Source organism: Erinaceus europaeus, chromosome 12, assembly GCF_950295315.1.
Source record: "Erinaceus europaeus chromosome 12, mEriEur2.1, whole genome shotgun sequence".
In the NCBI taxonomy this organism is placed as follows: Eukaryota; Metazoa; Chordata; class Mammalia; order Eulipotyphla; family Erinaceidae; genus Erinaceus; species Erinaceus europaeus.
The window spans coordinates 94,352,434-94,372,221 of NC_080173.1; the positions used below are offsets into that span (position 1 = coordinate 94,352,434).

General features: G+C 49.8%; 1 protein-coding gene across 1 annotated transcript in view; it reads left to right on the plus strand.

Moving 5' to 3' along the window:
* Positions 1-837: 837 nt before the first annotated feature.
* The window catches only part of STIMATE (STIM activating enhancer), a 48,339-nt gene continuing 29,388 nt past the window's right edge, over positions 838-19,788 (plus strand). Inside the window, exon 1 of the mRNA XM_007519202.3 lies at positions 838-1,158. Within this exon, the coding sequence (XP_007519264.3) occupies positions 996-1,158 (163 nt within the window). The 5' untranslated portion in view covers positions 838-995. The remainder of the gene's footprint in view (positions 1,159-19,788) is intronic.

Sequence of the window (19,788 nt, forward strand, 5' to 3'; positions counted from 1 at the left end):
TCACGAGCGGTGAAGCAGGGCTGCAGGTGTCTTCCCTGTCTCGCTGCCTCTCTTATCTCCTCCTTCCATCTTGATTCCTGGCTGTCTCTATCCAATAAATAGATAAAGAGAATTAAAACACACACACACACAAAACACGCCCGAGCTCTGAGATAGAGGGGACATGCCTGTGTGCAGTCTCTTGGATTATCTTCCTTAACCACCTGCTTTAGAGTAATCCAAGGCTGTCTGCAGCGGACGGGGAATTTATCGTGCAGGCTCCTGTCTCTAGCCCCGCCCTCCTGGCCTGAAGCCTTATTTATTTATTTGTTTATTTATTTACTTTTGACCTCCAGGCTTATCCCTGGGACTCGGTGCCTGCACTACAAATCTACTGCTCCTGGAGGCCTTTTTTTTTTTTTTCATTTTGTTGCCCTTGTTATTGTTGTTGGCTAGGACAGAGAGAAATGGAGAGAGGAGGGGAAGACAGAGGGAGAAAAAGGCACCTGCAGACCTGCATCACCGCCTGTGAAGCAGACCCCCCCCCCCACCCCCCCGAGGTGGGGAGCCGGGGGCTCGACCCGGGATCCTTACTCCGGTCTTGGCGCTTCGGGCCGAGCGCGCTCAACCCGGTGCGCCACGGCCCGGGCCCCTACCTGAGGCTTTTGGCTCCACGGAGCGCGCAGACCGGCGCCCCAGACCCGCGCTGCCCGCGGTCGCTGCTCCCCCGCCGCCCCTCCGCCCGGCCGGAGCCCCGCCCCTTCGCGCCGGGCGGGGCTGGAGCGGGCAGGCTCCGCCCCCACGCCGACCCCGGCCAATCAGGCGCTGCGATCTCAGACGTCGGGTGACGCGCGGCGCCGAGTCGTCCGCGGGGCGGGGCTCCCGGCTCCCGGCTCCCGGCTCCCGGCTCGGAATCCCCGCAGGCGCCTGGGCGGCGCGGCCCCAGCAGGCAGCGAGCCCGGGGGTGTGGGGGGGGGGCGGGCGGCCGCCCCGCGCCCCTGCCGCCAGGCCCCGCCATGCAGGGCTCCGCCGGGAACGCGAGCCGCGCGTTGCTGCCGGGAGGCCCGCCGTCCACCGCGGCGTCCGGGGCGGGCCGCTGCGAGAGCGGCGCGCTCATGCACAGCTTCGGCATCTTCCTGCAGGGGCTGCTCGGCGTCGTGGCCTTCAGCACGTTGATGCGTGAGTCCGGGACCCCCGCCCCTCCCGAGCCTCGAGCCCCGAGCCTCCGGCCCTTGGGCCCCGACGCGGGGTCCGAGCCCTCGCCCGTCCGCCTCCGCGGCTCCACCCTGGGCCGCCCCTGCGCCTGCCGCACCCGCACCCACCTCCGCACCCACCTGTCGCGGCCCTGACACCCCCACCCGCACCCCAGACTCCTCCTGGGGCCCCTTCGGAGCCTCCTCTTGGCTCTTTGAACCGCGTCCCTCAGTTGTCACCCTCGAGGACTCTTGTGCACCTTCTCAAAGATTGTCTGTCGCGTCCCCCTTGGTAAAACCTGCATTGCTGGCAACGGGGGGGGGGGGTTTGCCTCTCCAGCCCCCTCCCCCCAAACCTGTAACGTAAGTTCTGTTTTTTTTCTCTTTTGCTCTGCGCTGGGCTCATCGCAGTTGCCTTCTTCATCCCCACATCTCTTGTCCTCTGTTTTCTTCTCCCCAGCCCACCCCAACAGACACACCTGTTCCATCTCTATCCCAAACTTTCCTAATGAAGTTGCCTCCCAGCCTCCCTTGGCTGTTCGCTTTCCCAACTCACATTTATTATTCGCAGTTCAAGTTTGCCTTATTTCCACGAGACTTGGACAGCCTAGTTGGGCTTAATGAGGAAATTCTAGAGGGTTTGGGAAAAGTCTCAATCCAGGTGACAGATCACCAGGGAACGTTCCTCGCGAGTTTCACGATGAAAAAAGAGCCCCACGTGGCTCTCCTGGAAAACTAATTCCGTCCTGTTGTCCTGTGTGGCGGGAGGAGGGGTGTTTTTGCGTTGTGTACAACCTGCCCTTTTAGTAAAGTCCCAAGGAACTTCAGTCGTTTTGTTTTATAATCCTAGGAATCGCCCTTTCCCCAAAGGCTGTATTTGGACAGAAACGGTTTATAACTATCTGGACAGAGATTTAATTCCAAACGACTGTCCTCAAAATTTACCCATAATGTTCTGGAGGACAGAGTGAGATCTTGAAGGTGTACGGTAAACCATTAACTGAACATAATGATTTAAAAGGGGGCGGGGGAGATAGCATAATGGTTATGCAAAGAGGCTCTTCTGCCTATGTCGGGCTATATCAATTGGTCTGGTCCTGCTGCAGGGTTCAAAATTCAATAAGTCAAGGAACTTAAAAAAAAGAATCTTTAAAAAATAAAATCTCGCAGAAAGTGTGCTTCCCAGCACTGGGGATGGGGACGGTGCTGTGCACCCTCCAGCTGTGTGGGTCTGTCTCAGAAGGGGCAGCAGCTGCACTTACACTTTTGCTTGTTCCTAACCGGGTCTGTTTGGGTAGATTCTCCTGGGCTTGAGGGGATTCTGAAGAGGCCGGGACCACTTTCTTCTGGGTGCTTGGCTGTGATAAGCCTTGCAGCAGATGTCTGACTCTCTGTGATAGTCACACTTTCTTCCCTTTTCAGTGTCTACTTGCCTTTCTGTTTTCCTGCTGAACAGTTATTACCCACCTGTTTCCACAGTAGTAGTCTCTGACCATTTAAACCAGAATCAGCTCCTGGGGTGTATTAACTGCTTGTGTGTGTTTTCACGACGTTATACTAAGTCCCATTCCCTTTCCACTTGGGCTGGCACATCTCATTTCTTCTCTCCCACAGTTCAGTATTTCTTAGTCTAGTCCCGGCTATTTTTATGTGTTTGATCGGTGCTGACAGCTTAACATCACCCCTAGAGCTTGATACTTGTGATTCAGAGGGAAGGGTGACTAGTTCAGGGTAGAGCTGAGAGGGGTGCTGGGTTGAACACGTTCAGAGTGATAGATAGTGCTGGCCCTGTATATCTTCGGAGACACACTCACTTCTTAATCTTTGTGGTGAACACGTGTGCAAATTCTCATGTGGCTGGTACTTCCGGTATGCAGAGACCAGAGGAGAAAGTGGCTTTTTGCTCTGGGTAAAATTTGACATGAAGGGAACTCTGTGGAAATGGATCCTGGAACAGTGAAGAGTAGGAGTGACTAGTATGGGCAAGGCTAGAGCTCTGTCTACTGCAGACAGAAGTGGAGAGGAGAGTAACAGCCTTATTCTCCATCCTCAGAGCAGACAGTAGAATCCCACTTACTGCGACCCACTCAAGGAAGTGTGTTTAGTTTCTCTTAAACTTGTTGATTCTATTGAATAGAAGTGTTTTTTTTTTTTTTTTCCCCACTTTGCAGTAGAAAAAGGAGGGAATCTCTGAAGAGCTGCTTTTCATTTTGAACTTGCCTGGGGGGGGGGGGCGGAGAGATCTCAGGGGAGTTAGTTCATCGGCAGGTCAGTCAAGCATTTCCACAGTCTGGCAGAGCTGCTCGGAGCACCACACGGCCCTTGGAGAGAGGTCATAGTTTGTTAAGATGGGGCCACTCTGCCTTCTCAATTTCATCATTTTCTCCTTCTAGTATATTGTTTCCCCTTGTCTCTGGGGCTTCATCACTCCAGGATGACTTTTTCAGACAGAGAGTGACAAAGAGGCAGCGGGAGAGGGAAGGATAACAGAGCTCTGAAGCCTCCTTCAGTGCAGTGAAGGCTGGACTCAAACTTGGGTCATGCTCATAGCAGGGTCGTGTACTATCCAAGTGAGCTATTTTGCTGGCTAACTGACTTTACAAGTTTATATCATCATCATTATTATTATTAGGTAGAACAGAGAAATTGAGAGAGGATAGGGAGATAGGGAGAGAGAAAACTAGACACCTAGACCTGCTTCACCACTCCTAAAGTGGACCCCCTGCAGGTGGGGAGCGAGGGCTCAAACCCTGTCCCTTGCATTTGCTGATATGTGTGCTTAGCCCCAGCCACCCCTCCACACGCTTTATTGTTGTTTTAAATAAAATACATATTTTTAGCTGTTTTTTACCCTAACCCTATAAATAAAATATTTTTAAAAAATCTTTTCTATTTACTTTGGGTAGAGACAGAAATTGAGAGGGGAGAAGATGAGAGAGACACCTGCAGCCCTGCTTCATCACCTGGGTAACTTCCCCCTGCAGGTGGGGGCCAGGGACTTGAGCCTGGGTCCTTGCACTCTGTAATGTGCACCACCACCTAGCACCTTTTATTTATTTATTTTTTAATGTTTGGTGCCAAAGATCAACCAAAGGTCACATGCAGGTCTTGAATGTACATACGCACTAGCACTGTGCTATTTCCTTAGCTCATCTTTTTTCTGTTTCTAGAGAGACACAGGTAGCAAGGCATGGCTCCACCATCTCTGGGCTTCTCGCTGCTTCCATGTGGGGATCAAACCTAGAGCCCAACACTTGCAGGGCTGTCTGTCACTCTGCCACTGAGCCATCCCACAGTCCCTTTCAAGTATATTTTACGATATTTTTCCATTTAAAAAAAAAAATTTATGGGGGGAGTTGGGCGGTAGTGCAGCGGGTTAAGCGCACATGGTGCAAAGCACAGGGTTCCTTGTTCAAGCCCCTGGCTCCCCACATGCGGGGGGTGGGGGGAAGTTGCTTCACAAGTGGTGAAGCAGGTCTGCAGGTGTCGATCTTTCTCTCCTCCTCTCTGTCTTTCCCTCCTCTCTCCATTTCTCTCTGTCCTATCCAACAATGACATCAATAACAATGATAGAAACAAGGGCAACAAAAAGGAAAATAAATAAATAAATAAATAAATAAATAAATAAATAAAATATTGAAAAATATATTTATTATTGGGTAAAGACAGAAATTGAAAGGGGAAAGAGACAGAGACACCTGCTTCACCACTTGTGCTTTCACCCTGCAGGTGGGGACCAGGGGCTTGAACCTGAGTCCTTGTGCACTGTACTGTGAGTGCTTAACCAGGTGCCCCACCATCTGGCCCCCTTCAAGTATATATATACATATATTTTTAATTTATTTTCCCTTTTGCTACCCTTGTTGTTTTTTATTGTTGTAGTTATTGTTGTCATCATTGTTGGATAGGACAGAGAGAAATGGAGAGAGGAGGGGAAGACAGGAGGAGAGAAAGACAGACACCTGCAGACCTGCCTCACCGCTTGTGAAGCGACTGCCCTGCAGGTGCAGAGCTGGGGGCTCAAACTGGGATCCTTAAGCCAGTCCTTGCGCTTTGCGCCACATGTGCTTAACCCACTGCGCTACCGCCCAGCTCCCAAGTATATTTTTTAAATGAAGAGTGCTGTGAGAGGTTGCACAGTGGTTAGAATGCAGGACTTGAAGTCATAAGGTCTCAAAAAAATTTTTTTTAATTTCTTTATTGGGGAATTAATGTTTTACATTCGACAGTAAATACAGTACTTTGTACATGCATAACATTTCTCAGTTTTCCATATAACAATACAACCCCAGTGTGGCATACAGAACAGTTGGAACTAAAAACTAAGAGTCTCTGTCCTCTTGGAGGTCAGATCTTTTCCTGCTAGTGCTTTGTGCCCCTCAGCAGCGGGCTCGGTGCCTCTCTCCTCCTGGAATCAGCCGTTCGGATGCAGGTCGTACTCCATAGGACAAGCCCGAAGGTACTCTTTTTTTAATTTAGTTACTCCACAACCCTGATTTCGGAAAATCCTCAGACCATTATTTTTATGTTTGTCTACCCAGAAAACAAATAGCTTCTTCTCCACTTAGAAGTCACGGGGTGTTTTTGTTGTTTGTTTTTTATACCTAGAAGGAAGACCGTGTGTGTGTGTGTGTTTGTGTGTGTGTGTGTGTGTGTGTGTGTCTGTAATTATGTAATTATATGTTAATATCTTAGGTGAAGAGGGTAGATTTTGATTTTCACAAGAATTTCTCGTTCTTGCCTTACATGCCAGGGGTTGTTTCTCATAGTCTCCTTTGAAAGTATATATGGGTGGTCCGGGAGGTGGCGCAGTGGATAAGGCACTGGACTCTCAAGCACGAGGTCCTGAGTTCAGTCCCCGGCAGCACATGTCTCAGAGTGATGTCTGGTTCTTTCTCTCTCTCCTATCATTTCTCATGAATCAATAAATAAAATGTAAAAAAAACTTAAAAAAAGAAAAAGGAAGTATATATGGTAGGGTGGAGGGGATGGTTTAATGGTTATGCAAAAGGCTTTCAGCCTGAAGCACCAGATGTCCCAAGTTCAATGTCCCACACCACCGTGGGGAGGGGGTGGAATTAAGATGGTAGATGATACATGTAGCCAATTCAAACTACTAAAAGAGACAGTGTGTTCCACGCCTGCGGCAGCCCGTATATCCCAGCATCAGCCTTGTGACGTTAAACTGGTGAGTTTTCCAGCTCAGTAATGTAATAAAGTTCCCTCTGTGTGCAAGGAAAACCAGAGAAGCTTATAAAGAAAGGGCCTTTCCACTCTGGGCTTTTCGAGCCGTCTCTGAAAGGCATGGGCCGTCTGAGTCAGAGGAATGCTTTGATAACAGGGCTTGGTCACGGGTTGCCCGTGCTGGCTTCTCTGTCGCGGGGGCCTGGACGAAGCCACTCGGGATGGAGTGGCAGCAGAGCAAAGCGAGCAGTCCTGCCCCTCAGCACCGGGTCCCATTGCAGGGCGGCCACCCTGCCATCAGCCAAAGGCTAAGCGTTGGGGGTGTGTGTGTGTGTGTGTGTGTCTCTTTCCACATCAGGAGGTATGGGGGCTCACCAACTGGAAGAGAGGGTAGCAGGATTTTCTCTCTTTTGCCTCCAGGGTTGTCGCTGGGGCTCGGTGTCTGCACTACTAATCCACTGCTTCTGGAGGCTATTTTTTCCCATGTTAGTAGAGAGGACAGAGAGAAATCAAGAGAGGAGGGGAAGATAAGGGAGAGAGAAAGATAAGACATCTGCAGACCTGCTTCACCGCTTGTGAAGCATCCCCTCTACCTGTGGGGAGCCGGGGACTCGAACCTGCATCCTTGTGCGGGTCCTTGCACTTAACGGGTGTGACGCTGCCCAGCCCCTGAGGGTATCAGTCTTTTTTCTTTTTCCTCCAAGGTTATCGCTGGGACTTGGTGCCTGCATTACGAATCCACTGCTCCTGGAGACCGTGTTTTCCCCCTTTTTGTTGCCCTTGTTGTTTATTGTTGTTGTCATTGCTGTCATTGTTGGATAGGACGGAGAGAAATGGAGAGAGGAGGGGAAGACAGGAGGAGAGAAAGACAGACACCTGCAGACCTGCTTCACCGCCTGTGAAGCACTCCCCTGCTGGTGGGGAGCCGGGGGCTCGAACCGGGATCCTTACGCTGGTCCTTGTGCTTTTCGCTAAGTGCACTTAACCCGCTGGTGCTCCCACCCAGCCTCTGGGTATCAGTATTTTCCAAAACCCCTGCTTGCCATGGGGAATGATCTACACACACACATCACCACCACCTCTTGAAGCTCAAACCAGTTCACCCAGCTTTGAAATCTGACTCTCTAGAGTCGGTGGTGGTATTTCTCTCCGGGTAAACTACCCTCGCCGTGTGTTCTGTGCAGATGCATATCCCCGTTGGGAGGATCTCTCCTTGTCCTGCCCCAATTTGTATCTTAATTAATGTCAAGAAATGAAGAAAGTTGGGGGTCGGGCCATAGCGCAGCAGGTTAAGTGCACGTGGCGCCAAGCGTGGGGACCGGTGTAAGGATCCCCGTTCGAGCCCCCGGCTCCCCACCTGCAGGGGAGTCGCTTCGCAGACGGTGAAGCAGGTCTGCAGGTGTCTGTCTTTCTCTCCCCCTCTCTGTCTTCCCCTCCTCTCTCCATTTCTCTCTGTCCTATCCAACAAAGAACGACATCAACAATAACAATAATAACCACAACAAGTCTACAACAATAAGGCTACAAAAACAAGGATAACAAGAGGGGGAAAAAATAGCCTCCAGGAGCAGTGGATTCATGGTGCAGGCACTGAGCCCCAGCAATAACCCTGGAGGCAAAAAAAAAGAAGAAAAAAAAAAGTTCCAGTAAACACCTGTGTACTGTCTACCTGGCTTCAGAAAGTCCCCAAACCTGCACCTGTCTGGTGTTTCCTTGTTGGGATAGGTGAGCTTTCTCCCTGAACCCAGTTTCCTGAGTTTGGTCTGGAGGAGTCGTTAGGTCTGGATAAACTTTCTTTCTTTATGACAAGCACAGTCCATAGGTGATGCTGTGTGTCTCCCACCACATGTCACCTGGAGGCTCCTGCCGTCAGCCCCAATATGAGCGCTGGCTGCTGGTACTTGGCAGAGGGGTGACCTCCGGCTCTCTCCCTTATAGAGCTTTCCCCTTTGCTGTTCAGAAATTCTTATCTCTGTAATGGTGATACTTTTTGTTTGTTTGTTTGTTTTCCTTTCCTACCGGTTTTAAGTTATTTATTTATTTATTTATTCATTATTTCTTTATTGGGGAATTAATGTTTTACATTCAACAGTAAACACAATAGTTTGTACATGCATAACATTTCCAAGTTTTCCATATAACAACACAGCCCCCACTAGGTCCTCTGTCATCCTTCTTGGACCTGTATTCTCCCCCACCCACCCGCCCCAGAATCTTTTACTTTGGTGCAATACGCCAATTCCAGTTCCGGTTCGACTTGTGTTTTCTTTTCTCATCTTGTTTTTCAACTTCTGCCTGAGAGTGAGATCATCCCATATTCATCCTTCTGTTTCTGACTTATTTCACTCAACATGATTTTTTCAAGGTCCATCCAAGATCGGCTGAAAACGGTGAAGTCACCATTTTTTTTATAGCTGAGTAGTATTCCATTGTGTATATAGACCACAACTTGCTCAGCCACTCATCTGTTGTTGGACACCTGGGTTGCTTCCAGGTTTTGGCTATTACAAATTGTGCTGCCAAGAACATAGGTGTACACAGATCTTTTTGGATGGGTGTGTTGGGTTCCTTAGGATCTATCCCCAGGAGAGGAATTGCAGGGTCATAGGGTAGGTCCATTTCTAGCCTTCTGAGAGTTCTCCAGACTGTTCTCCACAGAGGTTGGACCAACTGACATTCCCACCAGCAGTGTAGGAGGGTTCCTTTGACCCCACACCCTCTCCAGCATTTGCAGCTGTTACCTTTTCTGGTGTATGGCATTCTCAGGGGAGTGAAGTGATATCTCATTGTTGTCTTTATTTGCATTTCTCTGACAATCAGAGACTTGGAGCATTTTTTCAGGTGTTTCTCAGCCTTTTGGATCTCTTCTGTGGTGAATATTCTGTCCAATTCCTCCCCCCATTTTTGGATGGGGTTATTTGTTGTCTTGTTGAGATTTGCAAGTTCTTTATATTTTCTAGTTATTAGCCTCTTGTCTGATGTATGGCATGTAAAGTTATTCTCCCAGTCTGTGAAGGGTCTCTTGATTTGGGTAGTAGTTTCTTTAGCTGTGCAGAAGCTTTTGAATTTGATGTAGTCCCATAGGTTTATGTTTGCCTTAGTCTTCTTTGTAATTGGATTCGTTTCATTGAAGATGTCTTTAAAATTTATGCAGAAAAGAGTTTTGCCAATATTTTCCTCTAAGTATCTTAAAGTTTCTGGTCTAACATCCGAGTCCTTGATCCACTTGGAATTTACTTTTGTATTTGGTGAAATATTCAGTTTCATTCTTCTGCATGTTTCAACCCATTTTTTCCAACACCATTTGTTGAAGAGACTCTGTTTCCCCCACTGAATAGTCTGGGCGCCTTTGTCAAAGATTAGATGATGTCCATAGGTGTGTGTAGTGGTGATACTTTGATACCGTGTGGCTTTCTTGTTCCCTCGTGACCTTCTCTTCCCGGTCAAGTAAGGAGTTGTCACAGGGCTGACTGACTTGTCTTGTAGCTGGAGCTTGTGAGCGAAGGAGTTGGCTCCTGACCCGGCACCCGACACATTCAGCAACTGTCTGTGTCCTTCCCTCCCTCTGGAGTGCCAGCCAAGGCAAAGGATAGTTCCCTTCTTGTCCCAGGCTGGTATCGTGTCTGCGGAATAGGCCCGTGTTATTAGCAGGTTAAAGAGCTGTATTTTGAGGGGCTGGGCCTTGGTATACCCGATAGAGTGCACATGTTGCCATTCTTGAAGACCTGGGTTCAAACCCCAGATCCTCACGTGTAGGGAGAAGCTTCCTGGGCAGTGCTGCAGTTCTTGGTCTGTCTGTCTGTCTGTCTGTCTGTCTGTCTGTCTGTCTGTCTGTCTGAAATGGCAGTTGTTGAGGATGGAGTCCTCCCGCAGGCACAAAGCCCCATTGATGATTACCCTGGTGGGAAGAGTAAAAGTATTTTTAGAATAAAATGTGTTCAGGTTTTCTAAATATTGACTTACCTGGTATCATTTATCGTTGATGGTGATGTTTTGTTTTACTTATGATAGAAATTCCTCTTTTTGGAATAAGATAAATATGGGAGGGAGTTGTCTGAAATGAAAAATGAACGAGATGGGGGCTGGGCAGTAGTGCACTTAATGTGAAGTGCAAAGACCGGCGCTAGGATCCCAGTTTGAGCCCCCGGCTCCCCCACCTGCAAGGGGGGGCTCCCTTCAGAAGCAGTGAAGCAGGTCTGCAGGTGTCTCTCTGTCTCTCCCTCTGTATTTTCCCCTCCCCCTCTCAATTTCTCTCTGTCCTATCCAATAAAAATGAAAAATGGCCTCCAGGAGCAGTGGATTCTAGCGCTGAGCCCCAGTGATAACCCTGGAGGCAAAAAAAAAAATTGGCTTTTCACCTACCTCTGCCAAGCTTTGCCCTGAAAGGATCTGCTAGCCCCAGTGCTTTAATGACCTATATGGGACCCTCTGCAGTTAGTGTGACCTTTGCATGGATATGGAGTTGTTTTGAAGAAGTTTTACTGGTGGTTAAAAATAGCAGCATCCTGTCTCTAAAACCAGTCTGACCTGGCTGCGGCGCCTCTGTTTTGGCCGTGCAGTGTCCTTCAACACCCTGTGTACTTGTTGGAGCTTCTGTCTCCTCCCCAGTAGTTGGGGGGGGTCACTTAGTTTAACTTTTCTTCTGGGACTGTGGGCTTTAGAAAGAAGGTCTGGATGGGAGCTAGGCGGGTGTCAGGTACAGCCCCTCGAAATGTGGGAACGTGGGGTGGGGAGGACAGGCCGTCGTCCCCACTGGCTAGTTTCCATGGGTGGCACTGCAGAGTATTTCATAAGTGCTTGAGCGACTTGCTGTCTGAAGGAGGTTGCGCGCTCCTTTGTGTCTCGTTTGTGCGACTTCTTTTCCTTTAACTCTCTCTCAGACTCTAGCCATAAGGTGCGAGCGCGCGTCCAGCCAGCACTGTGATCCTGTCAGGCCAGCCGCCTCCACCAGCACCTTTCACCTGACCCCCGTCCTGTGGGCTCTGAGAGAACAGAGAGCTTGTGTCTGAGGCTTGCATGTGGCTTTGTCACCCAGGTCCCAGGGCAGCAGGTGGTGGCAGTGCCACTTAGCTCTGGCTCCTTTTCCTGTAGCGAGTCCCCTGTTGCCAGCTCTTGTGCCCAAAGGAGAGGGACAGTGTGTGTGTGGAGCAGGGGTGGTGGCATTTTCATTTTGCGGACAAGGACAGCTAGCAGCGAGGGGTCTAGCTCAGGTCTTCCTGAAGTGCAGGCTGGGAATGGGACCCAGGCCCCTCAGACTCTGCGCTCCTGGCCGCTTCCTCTGCTCCGCTTACCTTTCTCCACCCCTCTCTCCACGCAGGCAAACTTTGCAATTACTCTGTGCCCCTGGCTTCTTCACCTCCTTTTTATCTTATTTTTTTCACATTCAAACAGTTTTGCTTATTTTTCTTGATAAGTTTTGTGTTTGTTTTTTTTTTTATATATATAGAGAGAGAAATTGAGAAAGGAATGGTAGTCAGAGAGACACCTGCAGCCCTGCTTCCCCACTTGTGAAGCTTCACCCCTGCAGGTGGGGACCAAGGGCTTGAACCCGGGTCTTTGCACACTGTAATGTGTTCGATTAATCAGGTGCGCCACCGCCTGGCCCCCTGGTAACTTTTTTACACCCAAAGTATTATCCGCATCTTTAGATGTTTTTATGGCTGGTGATAGCATTAAAAATATACAGTGACAAAACAAAAAACAAAGAGAGGGTCGGGCGATAGCACAGCAGGCTAAGCGCAGGTGGCATAAAGCACAAGGACCGGCTTAAGGATCCCGGTTCGAGCCCCCGGCTCCCCACCTGCAGGGGAGTCACTTCACAGGCGGTGAAGCAGGTCTGCAGGTGTCTGTCTTTCTCTCCTCCTCTCTGTCTTCCCCTCCTCTCTCCATTTCTCTCTGTCCTATCCAACAACGTACGACATCGTCAACAACAATAATAATAACTACAACAATAAAACACCAAGGGCAACAAAAGGAGAAAAAATAGCCTCACTGGATTCGTAGTGCAGGCACTGAGCCCCAGCAATAACCCTGGAGACCAAAAAAAAACCCCGTTCTCTTTTTGAAAATTATTAAAGCAGGAGAATATACCAGATCAAGCTTAGGACTTGAGGCTTGAGGGTGGAGTGCTTTCGACGCTGTACCGCCTCTGGGGCCCCCACCCCAGCACTTGTTTGCATGCCTGCTTGGATTATATCTTGGGCTCGTTTTCCCAGTGTGGGCACTTAGGAAGGTTTTCTTTGGCCATGTAAGGATAGATCTCCGACTGTAGGACTGAGCTTCAGTGTTTGAAGCAGAGCCTTCTGGGAGCAGTAAGGTGGGGGTGGGAGGGACTTCTAGGAATTGGTGAGGGATTTCCAGAGCCCTCGGGTGGTTTCAGGTTACTTACTGGTTTTCCCAGAATTTGTTTCCCTGGTGTTCTGACTCATTTATTTATTTATTTATTTATTTATTTATTTATTTATGTTTTTTCCCTTTTGTTGCCCTTGTTTTTTTATTGTTGTAGTTATTATTGTTGTAGTTATTGTTGTCGTCATTGTTGGATAGGACAGAGGGAAATGGAGAGAGGAGGGGAAGACAGACCCCTGCAGATCTGCTTCACCACTCGTGAAGCTTTCCCCCCTGCAGATGAGGACCGGGGACTTGAACCCTGGCCGGTGCAGACTGTAACATGTGCGCTCAACCAGGTGCGCCACCACCCGGCCCCTGAACTCTCCCTTCTAAAGGCCATTTGGTGCTCCAGCTGGGTTCCACTCGTGCTGATTTGAGTTGGGTTTGAGAGGAAGAGGCGGGAACTGGTGAGACTCAACCTAGAGCAAGGCGGAACAGGTGGGAAGGGGCACTTTGTCTTTTGGGTGACTAACGTTTTTTAAGGAGTTGGGATTGAGTACTTGTGGCTTTTTCTGTAGCCAGTAAGTGACAGGTTTCAACAGTTTTCATGCTTTTTTTAAAAAAAAGATTTTTAAAATATTTATTTCTTTTTTGTTGCTTGTTGTAGTTATTGTTGTTGATGTCGTGGTTGTTAGGTAGGACAGAGAGAAATGGGTGAAGAGAGGAGGGGAAGACAGAGGGAGAGGGGGAGAGAAAGATAGACACCTGCAGACCTGCTTCACCGCCTGTGAAGCGATTGCCCTGCAGGTGGGGAGCCGGGGGCTCGGACCAGAATCCTCACGCTGGTCCTTGTGCTCATGCTTTTTTAAAAAATATTTTATTTATTTATTTATTATTGGATACAGACAGAAATTGAAAAGGGGAGAAGGAGAGACAGAGAGACCCCTGCAACCCTCCTTCACCACTCATGCAGCTTTCCCCTTGCAGGTAGGGACCAGGGGCTTGAACCCAGGTCCTTTGCACACTGTAGGATGCATGCTTAACTGGGCGCCCCACCGCCTGGCCCCACATGCTTTTTCTTTATTGTTCTCCTACACAGGCTTGTGTGGACAAGTTCTGCTTCCTTCCTGACTAGAGAGATCGTCCCATCTTGATAGCTTGCAGCGCTTTGAAGAATGACTGATTTCTTTATTAATGAAAACAGACACCAGCAGAGAGAAACCAGGGCCTCCCTCTGACTGACACACGCAGTGCTGCGATCAAACCCAGACGCTCACGCTTGAGAGTCCAGCCCGGGCCACTCGCAGCACCTCCCCTTTTACGAAGTGGGCAGCTGCGTGATGCCTGCATCGCTTCGTAAAAACAACTCAGTGTTTGTTTGCTTGCTTGTTTGTTTGTTTGTTTGTGGTCTTTGTGGGAGCTTCACAGCTCTGGGAGAAGGTTTTCAGACAGAGAGAGAGAGAGAAACAGAGAGGGGGGAAAGACACCACAGTACCAAGGTGTCCCCCAGTATGGTGGAGGCCAGACCAAAACCTAGGTCATACACAGACGCCTGTCCCACCTGTCTGCTTGTTAGATCTTAAAAACAAAGAACAGAACTCCACGAACATTTGCTTGGTACATATGCAGGGGCATCCCTGTGTTTCTTTAAATTCATCTACTTTCTTCAAAATGCTACCCCCCCACCCCTCTTTTGTGCTAGACCCTGCATTTCTTCAGTGTTTCTTCACAAGGTCTGGCCTCATGAGAAGGCATCTGAAGCAGCCTGCAAGGCGACTGAGAAGTTAAGGAGAGCACAGGACCCACACGTGTGTGGCCCTGGGTTCGAACCCCACTGGCACCACATGTGTGGTAACGGAGAGACATTCCCCCACCGCCCCGCCCCTCCCCCCCCCCCCAGTCAGTCTGGCAGGGCAGCGACAAGGGGTTGCACAGCCCTGGCTGCCCCCTGAAGGAGCTGTTGAAACAGCCGCAGCGCACGCTGGCTGCGTCCCCTGCCCTCACCCGCCCGCAGCGTGACCGTGACCGTGACCGTGACCGTGACCGTGCTGGCCGAGGCAGCACTAGGCAGGCTTTCTCTCCGGGTAGAGGCTTGGGCCCAGATATTAGACTTGCAGATTATTCTGGTGGGTGACGCCGCCTGCCCCTGGCCTGTGTGCTGGGTCTTGGGCATGGGGAGAGGCTGAGGGTCCAGGAGGAGACCTCCCTGCAGCCTGCTGTCAGTGAGCCTGTGTGAATTACAGGCTGTGGCTGTGATTCTCACTGGATGGGATTTTCTTTCTCTTTTTCTTTTCTTTTTTTTTAATATTTATTCCCTTTTGTTGCCCATGTTGTTTTATTGTTGTAGTTATTATTGGTGTCATTATTGTTGGATAGGACAGAGAGAAATGGAGAGAGGAGGGGAAGACAGAGAGGAGGAGAGAAAGACAGACACCTGCAGACCTGCTTCACCGCCTGTGAAGCGACTCCCCTGCAGGTGGAAAGCCGGGGGGCTCGAACCAGCATCCTTACTCCAGTCCTTGCGCTTTGCGCCACCTCTGGCTCTGTTTTTAAAATATTGTTTATTTGTTCATTTACTTACATCAAAGGGAGAGGAAGAGAGAACAGAGCCATCACTCTGCTGCATGGAGTGCCGGGGCTCAAACTCTGGACCTTGTGCTATTGGGTCCAAAGTCCTAGCTACTATGCTGCTTCCCAGGCTGCTGTTTATATAATTTATACACCAGATTTCTGTCCTTTTTTTTTTTTTTTTCTGTTAAAGATTTATTTCATTTATTACATAGGAGAGAGAGAGAAAGAGTCTCACTTGAGAGATAAAGCTTAGCACTGTTCTGGCACGTGGAGCACCAGGGGTCAGCCGAACTGCCCGTCGTCACCCACTTGGCTTTTCACTGAGTGTGTCAGCGCCGTCACTTTCATTTTGAGATTAGAATCGAGGAGGCCTGACCATGTTGACGTCGGAAGAATCTTTTTGCCACATGGACTGATGTGACATTAGAGTTTGTGCAAAAGTGGGCGAAAATGCTTTGCTAAGGGAGAGAGAGAGAGAGAGAGAGGGGGAGAGAGAGAGAACTGGTACAGAACTTTAGTCTAGAGACGGCCAGGAAACTGAAGAGAATATCTGGATCAGTTGTTCACAGACATCAGGTGAGAGGCATTTCCCTGAGGGAAAGAGGATGGTGAGGCGTGAGCCCTGTGGTCTTTACAGTGAGGAGCCCGGGCAGCCTGGCTAAGTTGAGAAAGCAAACTGGAAGAAGCCAGAGAAGTTAGAATTGGCAGAGGATAGTAAAAAAGAAACAGAAACAGATAGTGGGAAGGTCTAGATATTTGCTGAGGGAGCTGGGTGAAGCCTGTGACTTTTTGTTACCAGGCACACACGTTACCAAACACAGGGACCCGGATTCAAGCTCCTGGTCCCCACCTGCAGGAGGAAAAGCTTCCTGAGGGGTTAGCAGTGCTTTGTGTCTGTCGGGCTTTCTCCCTCTCCCTCCCTCTTGCCTTCCCCTCTCAATTTCTCTCTGTCCTAATAAATTAAAGATAATAAACACATAATTTATATGTTTTTCTTAGGGGCCTCTGGGTCTTTTTAAAAAATATTTATTCCCTTTTGTTGCCCTTGTTGTTTTATTGTTGTAGTTATTATTGTTGTCATCGTTGTTGGATAGGACAGAGAGAAATGAAGAGAGGAGGGGAAGACAGAGAAGGGGAGAGAAAGACAGACACCTGCAGACCTGCTTCACCGCCTGTGAAGCGACTCCCCAGCAGGTAGGGAGCCGGGGGCTCGAACTGGGATCCTTACTCCAGTCCTTGCGCTTTGCGTCACCTGCGCTTAACCCGCTGCTCTACCGTCCGACTCCCCCCCCCTTTTTCCTTTTCCCCTCCCCAACTCTACTCTTTTTCTCCCTCCCTCTTTCTTCAGAGGTAGAAAGGCACCCCAGCACTGAAACTTCCTTCAGTGTGTTGGGGGCTGGGCTCAAACCTGATGGCAAAGCAGTTGCACTATCTTCCCCCCTCCCTCCCTCTCTCTCTCTCTCTCTCTCTCTCTCTCTCTCTTTCTATCTGAAAACATCAGCCTGAAGGGGTGAAGCCCTGGCACTGACAAGGCAGGCAGACCGGCAGCAACTTCAGACCCTCCTTTAAAAGGTCTTTCCAGACAAATGTGACAGAAGGCTCTACGACAGACCCCTGATACTCACACCCTTGAGAAGTCCTCTCCTGGACTGTTGCAGGCTAGCTCCAGCAACCAAGACAATACGACAGAAGTGATGGTGTGCGGCTTGTGAGGTTACTTTGTTTGCATGAACACAACCTTCATCTTGGGACTACCCTCTCACCTGCTGCCCCAAGGCTCACCTGCCATTGTCTTGAATACACTCTGGCAGCCATGTGTGTGAGCTTCCTGAGAAGTGGCTCCTCTGGAGGTCCGGCGGATTAAGGAAACATGGTCCAAAGCGCAAGAATCCCAGTTTGAAGCCCACGGCGGGGGTGGGGGGTGGGGGAGTGTCTCCTCACAGGCGGTGAAGCAGGTCTGCAAGTGTGTCTGTCTTTCTCTCCCCCTCTGTCTTCCCCATCTCTGCATTTCTCTCTGTCCTATCTAACAACAGTGACAGCAGTAATAACAACCAATAAACGACAACAACTATGAACAACAAGGGCAACAAAAATGGCCTCCAGGAGCAGGCGCCATAACCCTGGAGGCAAAAAAAAATAAAGAAGTGGGTTCTCCAAGCCCAGCCAAGTCTTCAGTGGTGTATCCCACGCTCGCTCTCCAGAGACCAGGAGCTAGGCCTACCCAGCGGAACTAATAATACATGCTGCTTGTTTCAACCACATAGCTGTGGAGTAATTTCTTTTCCATTGTTGCTGCTGCTGCTGCTGCTGCTGGATAGGACGGTGAGAAATCCAGAGCGGAGGGGGAGAGAAAGACAGACACCTGCACACCTGCTTCACCTCCTGTGAAGTGACCCCCCTGCAGGTGGGGAGCCGGGGGCTCGAACTGGGATCCTTAGGCCAGTCCTTGCGCTTTGCGCCACCTGCGCTTAACCCGCTGCGCTACCGCCCGACTCCCCTGCGGAGTAATTTCTTCCACAGCCTCATATAATTAACAGCAGAGGCGAGTGAAAGCTAGGAGACATGGTCCCCTGTTCAGAGTCTGCACTCAGTTGAGCCCTTAGCACGCTTCCAGGTCTGAGTGCTGAGCGACCACAGGAGGCAGGCGTAGGTTTGTGTCCACGTTGGGTAGACAGGTGGGGACCCGCTGGTTGGATTTCGTGCCGAGTCGGACTGCTGGAAGCCCTCAGAGTAGACTGTTCCGTCTCCTCCTGCACTCTCACGAGGGCTTGGACTGGGCGGAGAGATGCCAGCGGACAGCCGGCTGTTTCTTCAGCCCCAGGTGCCTCGGGAGCTGGTGTGTCGTGTTCCCGTGTGCCCCTTGCAGGCCGCTCACTGCTTGCGAGAGACGCCTTTTCACAGGCTCCACTGCATTGTTGAACAAGAGGAGTTTCAGGCTAATTGGGGGGCCTGACGAGCCTGCGAGCCACACGTGGTAGTCAGATCAGGGCTGTAACAGGTGGAGCTCACTCACTTTTGTGCACGGTGACTTGTTGCCCATTTCTCAGCTGCCTCAGCGTCTGTTTTGGAGGAGGCAGTTGACGGGTCTTGCTTTTCCTCTCTCTCAGATATAGCAGCAGCTCAAATCTCAGAAGCCCTTTCTTCTCCTCCCCTAGTCCTCCTCTTCTTCCTCCTTCTGTCTTTTCTTCTTTTTTTAATTTACCTTTTTAATCTTTTATTGATAAAAAGGAAACATTGACTAAACCATAGGGTAAGAGGTGTACAACTCCACACAGTTCCCACCCCCAGAACTCCGTATCCCCTCCCCTCCCCTGATAGCTTTCCTGTTCTTTATCCCTCTGGGAGTCCATACTCCCAGGGTCCTTGTGGGATGCAGAAGGTGGAAGCTCTGGCTTCTGTCATTACTTCCCCGCTGAACATGGGCGTTGACTGGCTGATCCATACTCCCAGCCTGCCTCTCTCTTTCCCTGGTGGGGCAGGGCTCTGGGGAAGCGGGGCTCCAGGACACATTGGTGGGTTGTCTGTCCAGGGAAGTCTGGTTGGCATCATGCTGGCATCTGGAACCCAAGTAATGAGAGTGAAGGGTTGACATTCCATGCCCGACGTCTCTGGACACAGTCTGAAGTGAAGCATGCTGAGGTGGTACTCGTTGTGTTGATTAGGTTGGGATCAGCAAATTCAATATCACTTGGTATGAATTGAGGGAAGCATGTAGGAAAGTGAGCCCCACCCTAGAGGTTCCAGGACTGGGGAAATACGGGCTCTATAGAGCAAGCGGGAGGTTCCTGCTATCTTAGGGTTTAAGGAGACAGGAGATAGTTATTGCTATAATCACATTATTTGGCAATTGGGTTAACTTTGAAATATCCCTTTGTTAGGATTTGCTGTATCATACACGACATCACCATAATTTGTGTCCTTTGACATTATTTGTATATAGCTGTGCCACTGGTTGCTTCTCTTCTCCCTGGTCTAAGCTTTTAAGACGGTCAGCATATCAAAGACTCAGCCCATGTACTAAAAAGACTGTGCTTTAAAAAGTTTGAGACATTCAATCAATTTTTCCTCTCATATTAATTTAATAGTAATTTATATGACTACAAATTAATAGGAGTGTACATAAACACCATTCCCATCACCAAAAGACTGTGTCCCATCCCATCCCGTGACGCCAAATATCCACCCTCACCCTCGGTGCCCTATTCCTGTCTTTCTTTCTTTCCTTTCCTTTTTTTTTTTTTCCCTGTCATCTCTAGGACTTTACTGCTATGGGCCAAATTTGTGAAGCAGACGGAGAGGGAAAAGCATGACAGCTCTGAAGCTTCTCAGTGTCGTGGCTCCACATGTGGTGTCCTGGGGGCTCAAGCCCGGGTCACTCGGCCACTCACATGACAAAGTGGGTGAGCTAAAGCCCGGCCTTGCATGTGACGTAGAGCCTGACTGGGCCCTTGTTTTCGGGCGCGAGTACTCAGGAGCTTTCTGCCCAGCCACCCCATCACCCTCCCCCTGTCGCCGTGGTGTTGGCCCTCAG